General features: G+C 46.7%; 7 protein-coding genes across 7 annotated transcripts; 2 read left to right on the top strand and 5 right to left on the bottom strand.

Annotated features, from left to right (window-relative positions):
• Positions 1–5155: 5155 nt before the first annotated feature.
• Positions 5156–7255, bottom strand: POJ06DRAFT_249567 (uncharacterized protein). Its single transcript, XM_056187178.1, has 4 exons — positions 6611–7255; positions 6120–6544; positions 5939–6062; positions 5156–5853 (listed from the first exon to the last, which is right to left on the bottom strand). Exons 1-4 carry the CDS (start codon positions 7163–7165, stop codon positions 5473–5475), a joined length of 1485 nt encoding a protein of 494 aa, XP_056045836.1. The 5' UTR covers positions 7166–7255; the 3' UTR covers positions 5156–5472.
• A 360-nt stretch (positions 7256–7615) lies between these two features.
• POJ06DRAFT_82609 (uncharacterized protein) lies at positions 7616–8643 on the bottom strand. The gene is made up of 2 exons (XM_056191620.1): positions 8260–8643; positions 7616–8197 (listed from the first exon to the last, which is right to left on the bottom strand). The coding sequence occupies exons 1-2, from the start codon at positions 8606–8608 to the stop codon at positions 8007–8009; spliced, it is 540 nt and encodes a 179-aa protein (XP_056045835.1). The 5' UTR covers positions 8609–8643; the 3' UTR covers positions 7616–8006.
• Positions 8644–10323: 1680 nt separating this feature from the next.
• On the bottom strand, positions 10324–11474 carry POJ06DRAFT_266989 (uncharacterized protein; the record flags this gene model as incomplete). Its single annotated transcript, XM_056189201.1, has 3 exons — positions 10324–11042; positions 11105–11260; positions 11315–11474. 3 exons carry the CDS (start codon positions 11472–11474, stop codon positions 10324–10326), a joined length of 1035 nt encoding a protein of 344 aa, XP_056045834.1.
• Positions 11475–11906: 432 nt separating this feature from the next.
• POJ06DRAFT_220848 (uncharacterized protein) lies at positions 11907–12652 on the top strand. The gene is made up of 3 exons (XM_056185616.1): positions 11907–12108; positions 12162–12246; positions 12310–12652. The coding sequence occupies exons 1-3, from the start codon at positions 12087–12089 to the stop codon at positions 12521–12523; spliced, it is 321 nt and encodes a 106-aa protein (XP_056045833.1). The 5' UTR covers positions 11907–12086; the 3' UTR covers positions 12524–12652.
• Positions 12653–12869: 217 nt separating this feature from the next.
• On the bottom strand, positions 12870–13223 carry POJ06DRAFT_236990 (uncharacterized protein; the record flags this gene model as incomplete). The annotated part of the gene is made up of 1 exon (XM_056185931.1): positions 12870–13223. One exon carries the CDS (start codon positions 13221–13223, stop codon positions 12870–12872), a length of 354 nt encoding a protein of 117 aa, XP_056045832.1.
• An 850-nt stretch (positions 13224–14073) lies between these two features.
• Positions 14074–14997, top strand: POJ06DRAFT_294847 (uncharacterized protein; the record flags this gene model as incomplete). Its single annotated transcript, XM_056190485.1, has 3 exons — positions 14074–14357; positions 14413–14581; positions 14631–14997. The coding sequence occupies 3 exons, from the start codon at positions 14074–14076 to the stop codon at positions 14685–14687; spliced, it is 510 nt and encodes a 169-aa protein (XP_056045831.1). The 3' UTR covers positions 14688–14997.
• Positions 14998–19400: 4403 nt separating this feature from the next.
• On the bottom strand, positions 19401–21113 carry POJ06DRAFT_266985 (uncharacterized protein; the record flags this gene model as incomplete). The annotated part of the gene is made up of 4 exons (XM_056189200.1): positions 19401–19511; positions 20725–20811; positions 20882–20994; positions 21062–21113. 4 exons carry the CDS (start codon positions 21111–21113, stop codon positions 19401–19403), a joined length of 363 nt encoding a protein of 120 aa, XP_056045830.1.
• Positions 21114–21491: the final 378 nt, after the last annotated feature.

Raw genomic sequence — 21491 nt, 5'->3', positions numbered from 1 at the left:
TCCGGGAAGAATTGATGGCTGCGTCCTCACTATCATTAATGGTTTCCCGCATGTTTTAAGTATGATGGATGCGTTCGCACTATCTGTTTAGCCAAGCCGTCCTGTTTCGTTCGCAGGAAGGCTCGATCAGATTCCATAACAAACTCGTCGCGGGTGTGTCTGGAACTGCACTTCTCAGCCTGACAATGCAGCAACCCAGAGTGTCCACCTCCTGGACAATGGCTAACGCCCGGCTCCGGCCGCCGTTTCCGCTACCACCACCGTGATCCCGGCAGACAGGGCTCCGACAATCAGCTCGCGGCTGCTGGCGCATGAGCATGACCGGTAGGGAACTATGGCGCGTGATGATGCGACTGGATGAGTGAACGTCAAACGAGATGGTGGAGGTCAAGGCTGTGAAGCAGGTGTCGCTGGTAACAATAACGCCGACTGGCCAAGCTAGCAGAGAGAGCAACACCGCGAACGCCAGCACTCTTGTGCCCAGATAATCTGCCGCATTCCCCTCGTTCTGCGACTATACCTACCTCTCACTTGCATTGCACCTAGGTCCAAGCACGGCAAACACACAAACGCAATGCAAGCGGAACATTTTTCGGCCCCTGGACTTTTTGACATTTGCGCTCGCGAATTGCCAAAGCCGGTCAAGCACGAGCGACCACCCGTAGCTGTGTATTCGAGCCGTTGTATCTGACACCTGATACGACGAGGCCGCGTGCGGGCTTTCGAGCGGGCTCAGTCCTGTGTGCGATTGGACTGGCAGTGGATGGAAGCTATTTCGTCGAGTTTCGAGATCTTGATGCAGACCGGAATACATGTTGAATCCCATGGATGGGAGGACGGCGCTTTTTTGAATATCACCGTTAAAAAGCTGCGCCTGCTTGTGGCTAGGGAGTTGTTGGTGTGAAGATCTGGCAGGAAACGTGTTTGCGTGCGGGTGTGCACAGCACGCAGGCAGGGATGACCCCAACCACATTGCTGAGCTGGAGGAGCGGCCAGGATGAAGCCACAAGGCTGGTAGAGTTAATTGCAATTGCCGCCGTTACGCCGGAAATAGAGAACCCTGACCCTGATTACTTCTGCAGAAGGTCATAGTCCCGCAGTTTTCTAACGTGATAAGCTATGATGGCTGCGCCAATTGGATGTCGCCTGAACAGACGCTCGCAAAACCATGCAAACGTCGTCCGGCTATATGATGGAAACGAAGACAGGCTATATAATTATAAGACCTTGTGGCAATTAAAGCGAATTTTCTTGCCCCTTGTTGCCCGCAAAGGTTATAGCTCCTTGAGGGTGATGTTCGCGCTACGGGAGGGCGGGAGTCCAGGAGGTCGGAAGTTCAGGGACCACTCATCCGCTGCGCTGTTCACGCATCCGCGGTACACATAATGGAAGTAAGTATATTGTGCGGCCACCACCGACATTCGCTCCTGGCCTATTTCAGGAGCGTTTGCCGCTCATCCAGTGTGTTCTTTTTTTTCCAAATTTTTGTGGTGCTAAATTGGAGGGTGTCCGATCCCGTTCGTGGTAGTTAGCCGGCTGACCTTGCAGTATGGGTTATGGATGCGGCGCATTAACTAGCGTTGACGTTGCCCCTGGTCTGCCGACGGCATTCGTACGTCTCTTTGACAGTTAAGGTCGCGCGGACAGCCGCAAAGGGTACGCTACCCTTATAGCTACGCTCATGAACTTAGCCCTTCGCCTCACCATCCACGCAGCAGCTGTAGGCGCTCACTGTGTCGCTATTACGTCATAACAAACATAAGTAAATGTATCATTCGAACCGTCTGATTTTTCTGATTCCAATGCTGTGATTTTTATTTAATTTCAGGGACCCTAACTTTCGGTGATGTTTCTCTCGCCAGGGTTCAGGGCTCTGGCGACGCGTTTTCGGCACCAAGCTAAGCTTCGGCCGGGTTTTTGGTAACCAACACAGTGTGGAGGCCAGAAAGTCTAAAATTCAGACCTGTTCAGACCTCGATTTGTATAGTGATCACTAGCCCCTGGTCAATAATCGGCCCTCGCCTCCGACCATGCGGCTCATTACTACGACAATTCAGACCTTTCAGACCTTGATCAGGGCCCTGATCACCGACTTATATGTCTAGGGAGTATCCATCTCAATTAGAGCCGAAGCCAGCTCACAATGCATTGGAGAGACAGTCCAATTTAGAGGCTAGAATGTTGCAACGACTGCAACCTAAAAGAGAGCCGCAATCCGATATCGATCGGTACTTTAAAGGTGAAACCATTGACCTTACAGGAGAAGTGTCCAATGAAAAGAGCTGGCTCTGTGCTTGGTGGAAAGCGCATCGAGATGAATTCCCCCGGATGGCATTAGCCGCCCGGGATTACCTTGCAATTCCGGCGTCCGAAGTTGCGGTGGAGAGAGTGTTTAGCAAAGGACGAGACTTATTGGGTCTCAGAAGGCATTCTATGAGTCCGGAAACTATGAGGATGCTCATGTTGCTGAGAGACGGGTATGCCTTTGAGGACGCTTCGCGCCTGTCGTCGATGCCAACAGTACACGAAGGGTTGGCAACATTTCCGTCTTCTTCTTTTCTTCTTTTCTTCTTTTCTTTTTTTTTTTTGTTTGTCTTTCTATACGTACATATGGGAATCTTTCCCTCCTTTTATTCTCTTTTCTTTTCTTTTACTTTTTCGTAGGCAACAGAAACAGAAATAGACAGGGCCATGACTTGCGTGATGCAGTTTTCGGTAGAGTTTCCAACATTATGTAACCTAAGCCAATTAATTCGTTGTTTTCAAGGTGCAAAGTGGCAAAGTGAAAGTCTTAAGTAGCCGAACCCCGTACAGGAAGAGAGTCACGTGCGCTTTGAGGCGATACGATACGATATTCACCCATCATATCGTATAACGTATCGCCTTAAGCGATATTTTAGGCGATATTGATAATATCGCCAGGAATTTTCCTCTGGCGATATCGTATCGCGGACGATACAATATGGCGATATCGTCTTGTTATCGTGTCCAGCCCTAGGCGTATGCAGCAGGATTCAGGGCGCGCGGCTTTGATAAATCAACATAGACAATTCAAGTCTATGCGTTTTTGATTTCGCCCATTGTGTCACTCTCATTCCTCGGGTTCCGGAATCCCACTTTCCGAACTATGAACGCGGGCTGTCTGCTTGCCAACTACCGCTTGATATATAAACTCCGGAATTTCGAATCATCTTTCCGGAACAGGTATAGGACCAAAATTACCTTATAGGTCGTCGATTACTGAACATGAAACCGACCTTGAAGAAGGCTGTCAAAAGCTGGCTTGGAACTGTCAGTTTCCTGGATGTGAATTTTTGTACGAACTAGTATGAGGCTCAGGGACAAAAGATTAGTAAGGATTATGGATGAACAAACAAGTTGAATACTACGTATTACTATTAATTGCATGCAGCCCGGTATTACCAACAATTTGAATTGACTTTGATTGCCTACTGAAGTCGACTACTTGATCATTTAACAGAATGATTGACGACACTCTTAATTCATCACCTAAAGTACCATGAAGTACATGGAAATACTACAAATGTTTCTCTATGTTGAGGGCCTTAACTAACTACGAAGCAGGTGTAAAGGCGTGTATTGCACAACTAGCTATAACCACCGGCACAAGAATATCAAATATGGGGAAAAGGAAAGAAAAGGAAGAGCTTTGCGTACATCCTTTATGCTAAAGTCAAGTGACTTCTCAATACAGGGCCGATGAGAGAATTCCCAAATTTGGCACTACTTATTAGGGCTACAACCCTGCGTCCGCATAGAGCCGCGCTCGCCGTCACAGCAGGCATCAATTACTTACTTGCCTCAATTCTGCCTCAACGAAATCTCGATGATCGAGTCGGTACTATTATGAGGCGACTGCGCAATCATGAAGTCAGTATTGCCTATTATGTATGTCCCTGGGGTTGGTTCATGAGTTGAGACATTATATTTCGAGCAATAATGTCCTCTAAAGACCATGTCTCAACTTGTGAGTCAATCGGATTAGGGTGCTTACGATAATGCGGGTCAGCTCGAGATGGGAATCTGCCGCGCTGATGATTTCCCTCCACTCAGACTCACTTCGCTCCTGTGCATTTAGCAGTTGAACCATATTAAGGTCCCTGATTCTAGTAAAGCATCAGCAAAGAATAGTTGACTGCGAAGTGGAAAAGTTACCGCAGGTACCGCTCTGCGAAATTCGACATCGGTCTATCTGATGGCGAAACAACAATTTCGACCAGCAGAATCTTGCTCCCAGGCTTCATGGCCGGTACAATCTGGCGAATGATCTTGACGCTGTTTTCTGCCGACCAGTCGTGGCAGATGTGACGCAAAATGTAGACTTCTGCATCTGCCACCGGTTGGGGATCAAAGAAGTTATGTGGCACAAACTTCACCCGACTGGTCAATTCGGTGGCAATTGTGCAGCTCCCTGCTCAACGTTCTTGTTTTAAGAACTTGATCTCTTCCTTGTACATGAACAAATTCCTAACTCTTCGGTGACCTAAGGAGGCAGCCCACCAGAAATATCAGCGAGAGTAGGTATCCGTACGCTTTGTATCAATCGCGTCACTATCGAGGAATAGACTAACAACTGCCTCGCGGCAGTATGCTTACAACAATACTATCAATATATTTCGCTCTCTGGTACCAAATTATGGCTCCACTCTCTTCGTACCAAGCATCCATCTCTCAAAACCCTAACATAACAGGGAATTCCGGCGTAGCATTTACACGATATCTTGATAACGATTTGGTGGTATCCATACCGGGTTAGTGGTAAAATGCTGTCCGTCACCTCATTGGGCAGGAACAAACTCCTTCCGGTTTTTCCGGATCACTGTCAATCTGGATAGCAATCGTCAGTCATGGTTGCAAAAAAACGCGCGAGACGCGATGTTTGTGGTGTAACAAGAGGGCCTCGGAGTCGGAGAAATACAGGAACTCCTCTTCGAAGAGAAAATGCGCGTCTGTTATTCTTTAGATAATGAGAATTATATGGGGAAAATTCTTAATTGTCCATTTTATCTACTGGGGAGAATGTCCCCTTTATATTCTACGCTCTCCCTCCCTTCGACAGCCAGGCCGTCCTGGCTTCCCGCTGCTTTACACCAGTGGCGTTATTTGATGAAGCAGACAAATCTACTTAAAAGACCGGTGTCAGAACGCGAAATATACATTGCTTAGCTATTACATAGATTCTTGTCATAGTTGTCGACCCACATAGCTAATAAGTACAAATATTTAATTTTCACAGCAAGTATGTTGAAAGTCATGTTTGCTAGTGATTTATGTGCCAAACTCAGAACAGATACACAGACACACTCTCCTTGCATCCGCCGAACCCTCAGGGTACCCAGCAACGTAATTATCCTCTCACCCGTGCTTCCAATTCATTCAAATCGCAAAATGTGGACGCGAATGATGGCTGTTGTGGTCCATGAAGTGATGTAAGCAAACGACGACGTGAACTCATTGGGACTTATGATTATGGTAGGTTTGTGCCGAGTGTTCAAGCACTTCATCGATCAAACGCTTTCTCCAGACCTTTGTATCGAAAACATGCCCGTGATGAATATTTTCGCACCAGATCACTTTCAGGTGACTTCTCTCCATCTTTTGGTTGCTCAACTTGGTGCAGGACTTCAGCAGATACGTTCTCACTTGCTCCGTATTGACAATATTGTCTTTTTCGGCGAGAAAAATTGTAGCGTGACGGTCGCCAAAGTCCTCCTTCCAAAGAATATTTTCCGACCAAAAGAAGCGGCGACCCAGTGTATGAGCCACGCCAATATCCATTGAGCCAAAATACCACAATAACCACTCGTTGGCGGATTTGGGTTTGCGGAAAACCTAAACATGCGTAACTTGAATCAGTAGATGCTCTCGGCAAACAGAAGCATAAGAGCAAAAAAAAGACTGGATTTGGATCTCTTACGAAGTTATATGCCACATCAGCGTGGTGTAACTGTATTATTATTGGGTCAATTAAAACGACGGACGCGATACTGCCGAATACTACAGGATTGTGCAGAAGATGCGAAGCGATCACAGATCCATATCTGGCAAAGGTGCGGGATTAGCGAACGCTGCCACATTCCAAACGGAGCTATACTTACGAATGTGTTAACAATACGACTTTCTTAAGTCCATGATGGTCTAGAATAGATTTAATTTGATTGCATATCTCCTCCCTTGCCAGTACCGGCTCTGTGATCCTAGAGGACACCTGCAAGATTTCTATCGCAATAATTCCAATATCCCCTTCCTCTCCAGGTCGCCTTTGGTTCAGTTCCGCTAGGAAGTTCACGTAAGGATACAGACCGACCCCAATGCCATGTATGAGGAGTATTGGAAGCTTGTCACGAGCTGTATGGGGACGATGATAGTAGGTGAAATTCTTGACCGGCGAACGATGTGCACTGATTAAGGTCTGAAGTCGAGGTGGAAAGACGGCAAGGCAGCGCAAAGGAGAGCTGTGGTGAAAATGGAATCCATGGAACAGCATAGAAAAAAAGGTGATATTGTCGACCACAATGATGCACTGCATAATAAAAGTGTGTTAGCTTTATGGTAGCATTCTATGCCATTCCACCGGGAAAATCCTCACCATGTACCACACAAGACTTCGGTGAAGTGCTTTCACTTCGTCGATGGTCAACCTCATACACTTGACATTATCAGCCCGCCCTGGGGAGAGCTCCACATTCAACTTTCTTTCAAAAATCGCCAGGTATTCGTCCAGCTCTTCCTCATGAGTAGAATCGGGCGCAGCATTATTCAAGAATGCCCACCGGAGGAAGTCCTTCACGTTCTCCTTGTGGATATTCGTGATTGGGGTATCCATGAACCATTTGGATATGTATCGCTCGTGATCCGAAATACTTTCCTCACATCGAGTGAACAGTTGAAGACGCTTTTCTCTGGACGGTAGAGGTGGATGTATAGCTGGGCTTTGAAGATAGTAAGTCCTGAACAGTAGTGTGAGGAAGTAGAAAATAGTCTCCGCTAGTGCCCAACCCTCTAGGATGTAAGGAAGACGGTAGGAATCAAGAACTCCTGCGAGGATAAGACCGCAATGTAATACGCTGAGAGGAGCAATAGAGCTTAATACAATAATCCAGAACCTTACCCGAATATAGTCATACAGCGAGCTATCTCTCATGTTGAAGTTATGCGAGTAATGCGACTGTAAACCTGCCGTAGAATTCCACCTTATTAGCACAATATCTTTCTGAAAAAAGGAACGATGAATGATGCGGCTTTGCGGCTCGATGGGCTGGCCGTTGTAGCTGGGCCGGTGCATCGTATTTATGTAGGCGACTTACATGTGATAGCTTGCCAAAATGGGCTTGCGGCTCAGTCCACGCAACACTCGGTCAATTCTTGCCATTTTAGAGTCCCTCCCAACTGCGTTCACTATCCAGCCCACGTGGCCTGTCAGAAGTGACGGGCAAGTTTTCTATCGAGCGCATAACAGGGACGAGCAGCTAAAGTCAGCATCCTGTAATGGTGTTGTGCGGCAGGTGACGGTGTATGTGCCGATGGCCAGGGATCTGCGCCCGCCTTAAGTGCTCGAACTGTCAATGAACTCTAAGCAGCTCAAACGCAATGATCAGCATTGCATACGACGTCATACAACTTCGGTCGCCCCGTAATTATCAATGTTTCTTTGTCATGAAGAAGATATTAGTTAACAGGTCTAGACATACAAACGAGCTGCCGGGAATATGCAAACAGACATCGCTCTCCTGCTCTAGCTAGGCGATCGTGCTTGGCTGCTAAGAAATATAATTACCATACGACCTTCTCGTAAACTAAAACCCAAGAAAACAACCACGGCCATCCAGAGTCACACCGCCGATGAGGCGGTCCAGTCTACTGATGGGAATATCCTCAAGGGCTTTGGACCCCGGTCGAAACGCCGGTTCAGTGAACAATGCATGGCCCTGGTCCTCATCGTCAGATCATCTAGCTCATGTTGACAGTGTCGTTCCAGATGACGGCTAGATGCGGCCCAAGTGGTACATCCGTAGCACTAGCAGTACAGCGTTAGCATTAGGGACGACGAGCCTGTGCACACTCTTCAAGTGCTCAACGACCATGGCTTTGTCGACAACAAAGTGACAAAGCTTGCAAATCGCAACCTGCCACGTATTCTCGTACGCCAACCCAATGTCGTCGAGGGTGCGCGGTTCTATAATTGTTAGCTTATCCAGTCGACCTAATAAGAGTTGCGTAAGTCATAGAAAATTTTACCCTCAAGGTTAAGAGTAAGTGACACCGTATCTTGATCCTGCGGTGCGCTATCGTCGGCTTGAGCAGGGGCAGGGCTAGCCGCGGAGTGCACTGGCTCATGATCGGAAGCTCTACAGAATTGAGCCATATGACGCTTCAAACTACCCAATAAATTTATCTGCGCATCGCACTTGGGAGACAAGTACTTGCTGCCGTCTTCAGTAAGAGCGAGGGGATGAGTCTGGCCATCAAAGTCAACAGATGTGACTCTGCGATGATTGCTGGATATGTGCTTCGAGAGTGCACTTCTACTGTCAAATGCCGCACGATTACACTCCGGACAAAAGAATTCAGCAGCTCGTTGAGACATGGCCAAGGACAGAATGTGCAGTTGGAATTATTTGCAGTATGGGAAGGCGGGGTGGTTGTGGATGGTGGATAGTGGGGAGGGCGAGAAGGGGCACTCCCACTGACTTGTATTGCCGTATTCAGTTCTCACATGCTGCGCGACATCGCCATATTTTAACACCTCGATTTACGAGATTGAAAAAAGCAGAAAAGGAGATTAATATTTTTTAATTAATTACAGCAGCCCATTGGGCAATTTATTATTGCGACCCTTTCACTTATTTACTGCTAATTTCTTATTTTATTTTTTGGACCCTTTAAGTTTTTGCTGTTCCAAATTCAACTTCGATTGCTAACACGCCTCCACTATTGAAATTGCGACGTGCTTCTTTCTAATTAACTCTCCGTTTTGTTTATTGCGCAATGTTACACTAATTTTATTGATTTGTAATTTTAATTTGTATCATTTTGTACAGTCTTAAAAAAATCTGGATCTTTCTGACGGTGGTTTGAATTCCCCGCGCTTGATCAGCGGCGTCTTCGATATTTTGGCAATCCGCTCACCTTCCTCGCTGTCCGAAATTTAAGCTTCTAAAAAAGCAGAATAGATTACATTTTCTATTGCATACAAAGTCCAATTTTGTTTGTCCTTTTGACAGTGCTAATTGACGATCAAGTGCATACGGTTACTTGGGCGACCGGCACCCGTGTAATTTGTTCACTTCCGGTATTGGTTGTGCTGTATGTAGATTTCACCTAACCCACCATTGTTTGCCCTTCCGCGCATGCTATCCGGTCGTGCTGAAAGTGGCCTACGTGTCACCCAATTTCGCGCACACACTAAAGAATTTCGTGCACACATTAAAGAATTTCGTGCACACACTGAAGATTTTCGTGCACACATAAAGATTTTCGTGCACAGAGCCCTAACCCTCTCAAACTGCTTCGACAACACTAGAAAATAACTCGCTCAGTTTGTATGATAAAATTGTGGGCTAAATTTATAAAATTCTTAGAAAAATTAGCAATTTAAACCGTACTCTTATTTTATTGAAATTCCCTGATTTGAAAATTCGTGCACAGATTAGTATACAGAACCGCCACCCCTGAACCATGCACGAAAAGTACATGTCGGGCTGCGGCTCATTACTATGAGAATTCGTGCATTCGCGCATGGTTCAGCCCCCTGAACGCCAGCTTATATCTATAGGGCAAGGGTTAGAGCGAGCGCGTCATTGGGTCGCCAGGTAATACCTTGGAATGTGGGGTTAGGGTAGTTCGTAGGCTAGACCTAAAATGGCATAGCTGCGAAAGAGAAGACTTCGGTACCACGGATACGGTACGATCTCGAGTACCACCTCAAAATTTCCGGGCAAGGGTTTTCCTTACCGTTTGTACCGAAATAAGCTAGAATGCCGTTTTTGTTTGCATCACGTATACAAATTGACCCAAATGGAAAGGCGCGGTGTTACCCGGGCGAAGGGGTGTAGCTTTAGTAGTAATGTGGGGGTTGTAGCTTTATTCTGGGCCTTTTTGATTTCCCAATTCGTGTTCAAAACAAACCAACAAAGTTGTACGCTCTTACGGGAGCGAAATTGAATACATTCGATTTTCAATTACCTCAAGCTATTAGTTACGCGTTTACAAGTACATCATTGCTATTTGTGACCTAGACTAAGCTCCCAACTGGAAATTACCACGTACACAGGTTTCAAATATCATTGGAGAAAACCTGAATTACGAGTTTGTGATCGTACCGCCATTTGGATGAAGAACACTGCCAGAAATATAGGAACTATCATTGCTCGCCAAGAAGACTGCCGGTGCAGCAACCTCGCTAGGCTGTCCCGGGCGCTGCATCGGCGCGCTGTGGCCGAAACTCGGAATTTTGTCCTTTGGAATCGTTGCTGCGATTAACGGCGTCCAGATTGGTCCAGGCGCGATAGCGTTTACACGAATCCCACGGCCAATTAACTGGTTGGATAGCGCCCTTGTGAAGGTCACGATCGCTCCCTTCGTAGAGGAGTAATCAAGGAATGATGGACCTCCTTGATATGCATGGACGGACGTCATATTGATGATACTGCCACCTCTATGCATGTGAGGAACGGCAAATTTCGCAAAGTAGAAATAGGAATAAATGTTCGTTTTGAAAGTCAAGTCCCACTGGTCAATATCCAGGTTCTCGATCTCGCCGACCAGATTCTGATACGCCGCGTTATTGACGAGAATATCGATGCAGCCATATTTTCGGGCAAACGAGTCGACGCAAGTTTTTGCAAAGTTGGCATCTTTGACATCTCCAGCGTAGAGCTCGGTTCCTCGACCGGAGTCACGCTCTATAATCTCTTTGGTCGCTTGTGCGTCCTCCTGTTCTTGGGGCAGATACACGATGCCGACATTCGAACCCTCGCGCGCAAAGAGTATAGCGATGGAACGACCGATTCCACTGTCACCTGCAGGAAAAAAGTTGTTAGTGGACACAGTACAGGACGTACTTCGCCTGGGTTTTGCGTACCACCAGTAATCAGCGCGTTGCATGCAGTAAGCTTGCCTGATGCTTTATACTGTGCCAATCGCCCATCCTCTGTCGGAAGTTCCGTCTCAATAGGATGTGGGTGCAAGTGGGATTGCAAACCCGGTCTCTCTTGCTGCTGCTCCGGAATCGCATGGCCTGCCACGTCAATTAGTAGAGGTGATGAATGATATGAACTGGAATGACACTTGCCTCTCTCAAACTGCCCTGGTTGTTGGCCGCTGAATCCAAACTTTCTCTCCAACTTTTTGTACTGTTTCCATAATGAATCCAATGTCAAATCACTGAACAAGCTATGCCTACTTCGATGGCTGAGACTGTAGCAGCATTTCGTACTTATAGACACTGGCATTGTTGATGCCGCTCCTTGACGTATTCTGCAAATCATTTCCTTGAATACGATCCCGGGTCCTGACGTTTGCATAGGATACATAAATGTCATGGTGGGCAAAAAGGCAACCATCATTCATTACATAACGTAATGGTGGGCAGAACTGCAAACCGTCACTCATTCGTTCATCGTGTGGTCATCGGTTGCTGCACAACCATTTTACCACTTGATCGCGTCGAATAGAAGCTTTCAAAAAAACGCGATTTACGAATAATACATTGCTTCCTTTTTGACACTTAAGGCAAAGTGCAATAAATCGGCTTTGATCGACGGCATATTGCGTAACGAAACCTTCGAATTAGACCTTAGTTCGAATTTACAGCAACGATCGTTTCAAGGTTTTCAGTGAGTACTGTCGTTGGGAAGTTTGCCCACTACCTCGACAATCATACCCCACATTCAAAATGTGCCTTTCGTCGATACTCGTCATCACGTCATCATAATCACTGCCTGCCTGGCAATGGATGCCCACCAACGTGTATATATATGTATGAGGACACCGTAAGACCAATCTAAATCAACAAACCAACAGAATACTAAGTCTCGCAAATAAGTACTATTGCAAAGTGAAAAATGGCTGAGAACCGCAACCCAGGTGTGGAGCGACTACGATACCATCCGATCTTACGCTGACTAACTGTCCTACAGGCAGCTTTAGCAACCGTCCCGATGAGGACGTAGTCGAGGCAGCGCGAAAAGGTGGGCAGGCCAGTCATTCGGGAGGCTTCGCCAGGTAAAGGGACATGCCGTTGCAGGAATTTGTCTATTCATAAAATCTAATACGCTCTCTGTTTAGCATGGACCCCGACAAGCAGCACGAGATCGCTTCAAAGGGTGGACGTGCATCGTCTGGCAGCTTTGACCAACGCCCTCGAGAGGAAGTGCAAGAGGCTGGTCGACGTGGTGGCCAGGCTTCGTCTGGAAGTTTTGACCAACGTCCTCGAGAGGAAGTGCAAGAGGCCGGCCGTCGTGGCGGTCATGCCTCTAGCAAATATACTGAGTCCGAATGAAGGGACTTTTTTTTTCTTTAGTGACCGATCGAAAATTGTGAACAAAACTATGAGATACGAAAGGGATCTGGATTATTGTGTATATTTCTCTGGCCCAGTGAATATAGTGTAAAATAAGATATTGTGAATGAATATTCGTATTGAAAATAAAATATAGTTCTGATTGCTTGTGACCTTCTTGGGCCAAGATAAACAGCCATATTTCACATTGTAACATAGCAATTATAGCCGTAATTTATATCATGGAAATTATCAAACCCATACCAATGCTTAGCCAGTAAGCTAGAAGTACAAAATCACCCAGTCAAAAATAGAATAACTGGCGCTCATGAATCCTCAATGTCGATTACGAGACTGCTCTCGGTCGCGATCTGCCTGTCTCTTGAGACTCTTGTGGTAGATCAGATTCTTCGGGACCTTCCGAGTAGCCAGGACCTTTTGGCTTTGCATGACGAAGACGCTCACCTCCAAGTATGTTTTTGGGGTCGACGTCGACATCATCACGTCTTAGTTGTTCTTCAGTATCTGCACTTTCTTCTTTATAAGGGCTTTCCACCGGAGCTTCGTCACTTTGTACAGGCACTGGACCCCCAGAAGTTTGCGATCCCATTGTGTAGCTGTCGTCGCGGACCTCACCGCTGGGGACGTTCTCGCCTCTCTCCATCTGGCGCCTTTCCTCTTCGGTTACTTGTTGCGACATGGTAAATAGTTATTGATATTGAAGCAAGTCAAATGTGAGGGGAAAACGTGAAGTTGGTCAAATCACTCCAGTTGCGGGGGGGGGGGCAAATTGTAGATCATACTCCACAAAGTTATATAGGTCCTTTATTCCTATGACGTCTGCGAGATACAGTGATACTGATTTCATATTGAGTCATGCTAAGACGTTGTAAGGACAGTCCAGGCGAAGATCCGCAAAACTGGCAACACATGGATACAATATGGTACGATCATTTGCGGCGCGCAAGTTGGGATGTTGCAGATCATAGTACAGCTCTGACGGACGGACGAAACCTTAACAAAGTAGTCTGCGAGAGATCGCGGGTCCAAGACTGGTGGGCAAAGTTCAACGCCCGTGGCAATGGACCAATTGCCCTTATCTGGGACTCTAAAGGGAAAATGTGGGTTTAGGATAGACACAAAGTTCGCCGCCTTCCGTTGCGTTGCGTTTGAGTGAGTAGAGGCCCGGATTATTTTGAGATACGGACTGTGGTCAGTGGACTATGTGGTGCCACGTATTTTGAATTGCCATGAAGTTCGATGTGCAGATGTATGGTATTTAGGGCTGTTGACGATACGATATCGGCGATTTTTTACGCTGCGAATACGATATCGGCGAAATAAAAAGTCTGCCGATATTTATTCGTAATTTTATTGGCAGATTTTAGAGCCTGCCGATATCGGATCCGTACCGATAAAAATCATGTGATTATATCACCTGCCCTGCATGCTCCATTGTCCTATCAAAAGCTGTTGATTTCTAGCCAGGGGTACAGAAGTCCATATCCAACTCGCTGATATTTGCTTGTGTAATTGTTTAGGCAACGAATATGGATCGTAGTCCTCGACCCAGCCGCCAGAGGGGCCTGGATTACCGTCTTCTGAATGACGGAAGTGATGAAGAAGCTTCATTCGAAGATCGTATACAGGAATTACATTCTGTCCCCTCGGATGAATTGATTTTTGGCGCTAATAGTCCAGATTGCGAAATCCTTTCTTCTCAATCAATTTCTCAGAATCCTACAAGTCCAGTAACCGTGGATTCCAGTTCTTCCATTATCTCGGAAGATAGTTGCACGATTCAACCTCGCAATATAGCGGCCCGGGCTACTGAGTGGATGTGGGCGTATTTCGAGACCACAGAGTACAATCGGTCGTGGATAATGAAGAGGACCAAAAGCAAGAGGCTCACAGACCGTGATATCCGTTGCATTTATATCGATGAACAGACTGGGATCCGATGTAATTGGAAGATTACAGATTCGGCAAGGCAAACTTCAACTTCAAACATGGCAAGACATCTGGAGAAGCATTCAATCTACGCTCCCGAATCTAGCCGTGGAGCTTCAGGCGCAAAGAAACAGCCTTCTATCTACCTTTTACAAAGGGAAACAGAATCTTACAGTCCAGCAACTTCTCGAAAGGAACCTTTTACGCTGGATAGTTACGGAGAAACAAGCATTTACGACTATTGAATCTCCAGCGTTTCAGCAAATTTTTTGTGATATCCCAGGGATAACCCTCCCTCTCTCCTCACGCCATACAGTTTGGCAGCGACTTGTTGAGGATTTTACAGCACAACGTCTCCAATTAAGAGAAGAACTTGATTCTACTTGCAAGACCATCGCATTATCCCCGATATTTGGACTAGCAAAAACCATCTCCCATTCTTAGGAATTATTGGCTATTGGCTTACCGAGGACTTTGAATACCGAAAGAAGGTACTGGAATTCACTGAGCTCCGTGGTTTACACAGTGGGGATGTTGAAATATATGACTATATTGATGCGCACGAACACACACACATAAACTACAGGTTCCTATGACCTCTATATATACTGGGGACGCTGTCTTCTGCAGTGTGGCGATCCATTCCATCCATTCCACTGAACCCCTCCGTGGAATGGAAGTGGACGGTAAGGGGCAATTTCGCGATGGAATGGATCCACGAAGGGTATCAGTGGAGTGGATGGACAGTGGAATGGACGAATGGATACATTCAAGCTATCTATCTAGCATCTACACCTCGATAACCTCGTTAGCCCCTGAAACCTCCTTTTCTCCCTCCTGACCACCTGTCAACTTCTTCCATTCCTTCAGCGACCTCTCATACGACTCCGGCAGCTGTAGAAAATGGTCCTTAGTTTGAACTAGACCAGCCTTTTGCCAAGAGCGCAGAGTCTGCACAATACCTATTGTATTGGCCTCAAGACGATTGCGCGAACTGTCTAACATTCCACCGCAAGAGGAGAACAATCTCTCGACATCTGCGCTCATGGGCGGAACGGAGAGAACGTCGAGGGCCATTTGAGCTAGCCGGGGATAAAGACTTCGTTTCTCGTGCCAATATGATAACGGATCAACAACATCCTGGTCCGAGTCCAGGTGCAAACGTTGCCGCTCCTCGTATTCGTCTATTGTAGGGTACACCTGTTGAGAAGGCAGTGGTGCCTGGCGACTTTCTTCACGATTTTTGTTAAATTTCGTATGGAAGAACTTCCGCCGTTTGATATCTGACGGCAAGCTGCGTACAGAAGAGATGCTAAGATGCCTGTATTCTGAGTCCCATAGTTCCTGAACGAGTTTCTTTGCTGTATCAATCCATGAAGCTTCACTGGACCACCAATTCTCGAAGTATGCCCATCGATACGCAGGATGAAGGGCAACAGCAGCATAATAAACGGGCGTCTCATCTAACTTCTCGTAATATTCATTCAGCTTCTTCCATGCAAGATTAATGTTGATTTTGAAGTGTTCAGCATCAGGATATCGCATAGCCATTGCCTTCCAATGCTCGAAACGGGTGAGGAGGTGTTCATATGCGAAGACCACGTCCCATATAGTGCCATATGCTTCTGAGAAGCCATTCTTACGGGCCCTGAATTGTCCGTCGCCTTCAAGGACAAGGAGTACATCTTCAATTTCGGTCAGGACGTCATGATATAGTTGAGCCACGATCCAGTCCTTCTCCGTTATTTCGCTTTCATCCCGAATATAAAGGGGCATATCCTCCTTCCGCTTCGATCGCTTGCGAATCGAAGCGTCGAATTCAGCCCGTTGGTTAGCCCAAAGCTCCTCCAGGAACGGCCTCAACTCAAGACAACGGCGTAGCATGTACAACTGAGACAGCCATCGCGTCAGGTTATCCATCACGGTGTCCTTCGGACGGCTAGCTTTAATCTTAGGGTCCTTCGATATATCGAACTCCTTCTGCTGTAAATCCCGTAACAACTGCGTCAAGACATCCGATTTGTGAATAACGACAACGAGGTTATGAAGCTTCCCAATGGGCCCTTTCCGTCTCCAAGCTTCATGGCGAGAGGCATCAACAGTCGAATCGGCGGAAATCTCATCTTCAAACGCATCTGCGTCGTGGCCAAATAGCAGTTGCTTACAAACAAGGTTGAGAATATGACCAAAGCATCGGACTCGGCGACTTCTGCCCTTGAATTCAAGCGCTGTACCAATCGTATCCATCGCCGTATCGTTGTGAGCTGCGTTATCCAGTGTGAAGTACCCAAGTTTTGAGGAAATCTCATAGCTGGCAATAATATCAAGTACGTGGACGGCAATATTCTTGCCTGTATGCCGTTCCACGATTTCTGGGATTCCTAAAACCAGCTTTTGCGCTCGGCTTTCGCTGTCAAGGAAAAAGCAGACGATCCCGTACATTGCGTGTCGATTTCGCGACCGCCAGCCGTCAAACGCTATATGGACCTTGCCTTCAACTCCTCCAAGGACCTCGACCACATGCGCCTTATTGGTATTATATACTTCGAGAATTCGACTGCGGACGGTATCGTGGCAAATATGCGCGTCAGTGATACTGACGAGTGGGTTAAGGTATTCAAGGAGGTCGCGAAAGCGCTGGTTTTCGATCTGGCGGAACGAGCCCTGAGAGTCAATAACCCATGCGACAAGCAACTGCTGGAATTTCTCTCTGCTAAAGCCACCAATCAAAGTACTTGCAATCTGCTGTTCTCGAGGATTGTTTGGGTTTAAATTGAAAAACGACGTGATACTCTTAGACGGCGTCTTCTCCTTAACCTTCACTGGGGCCCTGCGTTTGCCTGTTGGGTCCCATATATTGTGCTCGAAGAAAAGGTGGTTCTCCGCATTCTGGGTTCCAGTTGCAACCGTATTATGAGGTCGGCGCCTCTTCTTGTCGATACAAGGCCGGCAGACCCATCGTCTTTTTGAATCGTCGTCGCTATGTTGAATGTCGAAGCCGTGGCTCCACACCCAGGACGACGTGCTGGCAGCACGCACTGACCTCACATATCCTGGAAACTCCTTCCAAGGGAAGCTGTCCCAGACATCCTGAATATCTTCTAAGGTAGTTGAAGGCGTATTTTCAGTCGTCTCGCTGTCAGTTCTGTATGTTTCTGCCATATTGATGTCTTAGAGTAAGAGTGTTTACATGCAAAGATACAAGAATTACTACGTAGACGCGTGCTGAAACGTCCCAGGGCTAGCCCCTGCCTTCACCCCTGAGGCGTGCTTAACCTCTAAAATCCTGTCCATCCGTCCATTCATCCATTCCACGCCGACTTTAAATGGATGGATGGATTACGTAACAGCAAACAGATGGAATGGATGGGAATGGATGCACGGACCTCCATTTCCATCCATCCATTCCATTTGACCAAATCAGTGGAGTGGATCGCCACACTGCAAAATACAGAAAATATTATTCGTTCATGGATGAAACGGATACGCATTACATCGCTCTAATCTTAGATCCCCGAGTGAAGCAAAATCTCATCTTGAAAGAGCTTGAGGCAGATGAGAACTCTGGCGCCCTCATAATTAATGCCATCCGCCAAAAGCTGCGTTTGATGTACGAATCAATTGATGAGGACTCCCCTGCAAATCTGCCACTCTCGGCGGATTGCAGTAGAAACAATCTGGAGTCTCGGATGCTTCAGAAAGTGCAGCCCCGAAGCCAGACTACACTTTCCGACATAGACCGCTACTTCGATAGCCCGATAGTCACTGTCATCGATACAGTCGATCCGAATTGTGTTGTGCAAGTGGTGGCATGCACATAGAGAGGAATATCCTAGGATGGCGTCTGCGGCTAGAACTTTTCTAGCCATCCCAGCGTCAGAAGTTCAAGTTGAAAGGTTGTTTAATGCAGGACGAGACGTGCTAGGAGTGAGAAGGCATTCGATGAAGGCCAACACAATGCGCATGTTAATGCTCATGAACGACTACTATAAGCATTGATGAGCAAATATATCTATAGTTAACAGTTTCGCATGATATGTCAATAGACGCTGACATCTTTATAAATCGGCCAGACTGCTCGCCCGTTCAAGGAGCACGAAGTTCTGTCAAGTTTGTGGTCTCATCACGTTGATTTCTACATATTGCGATGCAAACCTCCTGACGGTCAATCGGCGAGTAATTGATATCTCCCAGATCACCTGGTGACATTTTGAATACCAGTTAGTCCTAATTGAAGAGATTTTCTGCCGATAACCGATATCGGCGCCTATATGCCGATACTATATCGGCTAACTCCTATGCCGGCCGATATTTATTCGTAATTTTATTCGCAAGATTTGAGGCTGCCGATATGGTATCGGATCGGATATTTTCCGATACGATATCGGCAAACCGGCAAATCGTCAACAGCCCTATTTGGACAGACAAGACACTTTTCTCTGTTGCCATAAATTAATGGATAAGTGTGATCTCCGACCTTGATGGTTTATCGGCTTCTGGGTGGTAGTTGGATACATGTTTACTGAGTTTGGCCTTCGCTGAGAGGACTTTGACCACCTGTAAGAGTCGCATCCGGACGACATGGCTAATAACTTTTCAGTGTTCGTAATTGCTACGACTGGCAGTGCTCATTCAGGTGGATGCGAGCAACTTGTACGAAAGTCCGCAGGTGCCGGTCCTCGACAGTGGCATTGACGTTTTTGTTTGAGCGTGTTCTGTGCTGCCTGCGTATAAGTTTGCTTGCGAACCCTTGCTTTCCAGCCCTAACCCTCAATTAGGTGTTCTGGCTCGCTAATTAGACGTACTAATGATATCCACTTGGCAGTTTGTAAATGTTTTGAAATGTTTAGCCCCGTGGAAATAATTGAATATATCAAAGAATATTTCTGTTGTTTCTGCTTGACAGCACCCGGACATTGAAAGCGAGTTAATTTTGCAGGAAGCTCTTCCGCGACAATCCATTGCCAGCTTCCTCTGGATCTTCTCTCCTCATTCCCATGGACGATTCTTCTGCCTTTGTTGAAATTGCTAGTTGCACCTCACCAAAGGTCAGAGAAGCCAGTCCAGAGGCACGTGACCATTAAGCAAACTTTCCTCCGCATATTCTCTCTAAGCTAGAGTGCCTCGGTGAGGAGCGTATCCATGTGAGAGATCGGTGTTTTCCGAGGTAGATCAGTCTCCACTTCCAGTGTGGTGGGTTTCTTTCTCGGTTTCCTTCCGAGGTGGAGCTACCCCGTTTTTCTGGTCACTGGAGATTGGTTGATCCTGGAGTTGGGTTTGCGGAGAGCTGGCCACTCTCCACTTTCCTGTCCGATCTGGTTAGCGGCTCTGCCGTAGCTCCACTTCTCAAGATCATGAGCTCTGATCTTGTGTCTCTCTGTGTTCTGAGTTAGCCAAATGAGGAAGTTCATTCGGCTGTGTTGGCGGGCGAGCGGGGGAGTTCTGAGTTTAGTTTGTCACCTCGGTTCGAGGTGTTGTTCGTGTATATATAGACTAGAAGACTGGTCATCATTGAGATCAGACTCTCAGCCTCCCTTCTCATCGTCCATTCAGTCCATATAGTCTTTCTCACAATAACCAACTCGATTACTGTATTGCAAGATGGGGAATAAGTGGTTTTGTAGAGATGGGAACGTAAATGACGTCACAATTCACTAGTTAAATGAAACAAACTCTATTATTCAGAAGGGCCAGAATCATGGCGGCCCACACAGCGAGCCATTAATACCACTCCCAGCAAGCAAAATTCTTCGTCCTCTCAGAGTAATAAGCAATGAAATTACCACTCAAGTTTTCGGAATGATTCGAGAACTGATTGCGCTGTTGGATCGCGCGTTCTGGTTGGTTGGTTCCACGTAGGCGAGGTGTTGATCCTACGACAGCTGTGGTTTAGGCAAATTTTTCTAAATTATGTTGCAGCTCGAATGATGGGATGCATAGATGTGCTTCGCGCTCTATTGTCGACGGGAACTCGGACAAGTTGAACGGTATCAAACCTCCCCAACCATTGTCTTACAATTCTAAGGAATTTCCATCGTACCAAATGCGAATCTAATATGCTCGACCGAACAACATGATGATTGATACTACGCAGTGGTTGATATACATACTTAAAAAGAATAAATCTTATTTTAGTATTGAAAAGCTGGCCTCATGGTTTGTAACAGGCCGTAAGGATAGTAGATCATTCCCAGGCTAAGCCTTACTAGGAACACCTCAGGTCACCTAACTATTGAGCGATGTCCGCATACCTGCCTTGACCAACGACGATTCTCTATCTTATCCTGCGTCTTCTTGAAAATGGGATCCTTATTCACCTCTCCCCGATCTGCTTTGACCTAAATAGAATCAGAAACCTTCTGGAGAGCATGCCAAATACATAAAGTGGAGAGAGACAACTCCTCTTACATCCGATTCACTGTTGCTGGCAAGTACCTCGTTCCATTTTGCTTTTCCTTGCCTGGCGAGCTTCAGCTGGGCTTCTTTCTCTTGTTCGTAGATATCCTGTAGGTGGTCGCGGTCTGGTAGAAGTAATCATTAGTCGAGGGAACAGAAATGTTACTAATTACCATATGAACTGAGACGAACTTGTATCATTCTCGTTCAATGCCAGACGCACTGGCAACGAATGAAAGGACATCGTGGCGATAGTGCTCGTCGCCGCGTATGCCGATCGCAGTGTGGTACAAACTGCTACACGGCCTGGGGAAGTAACAAATGCCATCTGATGTTACTGAATGGAGGAATTCCGATTTGGGTGAATTTCTGAGTTAGATATAGAGGTTTTCGCGGTTAACAGTAGGACCAAGATCAAGTACGTTGATTTCATGTGGGCCGAAGTAAAAGGTGTCGATGTGGCACAAGTCGAAACTGGTTGGTGCTCTTGAGCTGGCAGGATGGAAACCTTATAATGAGGGCTGGAGACGGATCGATGAAGGCGTGGTAGGGCTAGGGTTTGCGTGACGACAGGAACTCGAGCTTGCCTGGAGGCCCACGATAATTCTACAAGGCCGGTAGT

The sequence above is a fragment of the Lipomyces tetrasporus genome, assembly GCF_029532465.1.
Source record: "Lipomyces tetrasporus strain NRRL Y-64009 chromosome Unknown POJ06scaffold_3, whole genome shotgun sequence".
Taxonomy (NCBI): Eukaryota; Fungi; Ascomycota; class Lipomycetes; order Lipomycetales; family Lipomycetaceae; genus Lipomyces; species Lipomyces tetrasporus.
The sequence above is the reverse complement of the archived record's forward strand: the minus strand, read 5'-3'. Positions and strand labels throughout refer to the sequence as shown.

Bases quoted from the DNA above. Each gene is read 5' to 3' on its own strand.
- POJ06DRAFT_249567 (XM_056187178.1), bottom strand. From the start codon at position 7,165: ATGAGAGATAGCTCGCTGTATGACTATATTCGGGTAAGGTTCTGGATT. The intron at 6,545-6,610 runs GTGAGGATTTTC...TTTATTATGCAG, and splicing joins GAAGTCTTGTGTGGTACATG to TGCATCATTGTGGTCGACAA. The intron at 5,854-5,938 runs GTAAGAGATCCA...ACGCATGTTTAG, and splicing joins CTGATGTGGCATATAACTTC to GTTTTCCGCAAACCCAAATC.
- POJ06DRAFT_82609 (XM_056191620.1), bottom strand. From the start codon at position 8,608: ATGTCTCAACGAGCTGCTGAATTCTTTTGTCCGGAGTGTAATCGTGCG. The intron at 8,198-8,259 runs GTAAAATTTTCT...TAACAATTATAG, and splicing joins ACTTACTCTTAACCTTGAGG to AACCGCGCACCCTCGACGAC.
- POJ06DRAFT_220848 (XM_056185616.1), top strand. From the start codon at position 12,087: ATGGCTGAGAACCGCAACCCAG. The intron at 12,109-12,161 runs GTGTGGAGCGAC...ACTGTCCTACAG, and splicing joins GGCTGAGAACCGCAACCCAG to GCAGCTTTAGCAACCGTCCC. The intron at 12,247-12,309 runs GTAAAGGGACAT...CTCTCTGTTTAG, and splicing joins CATTCGGGAGGCTTCGCCAG to CATGGACCCCGACAAGCAGC.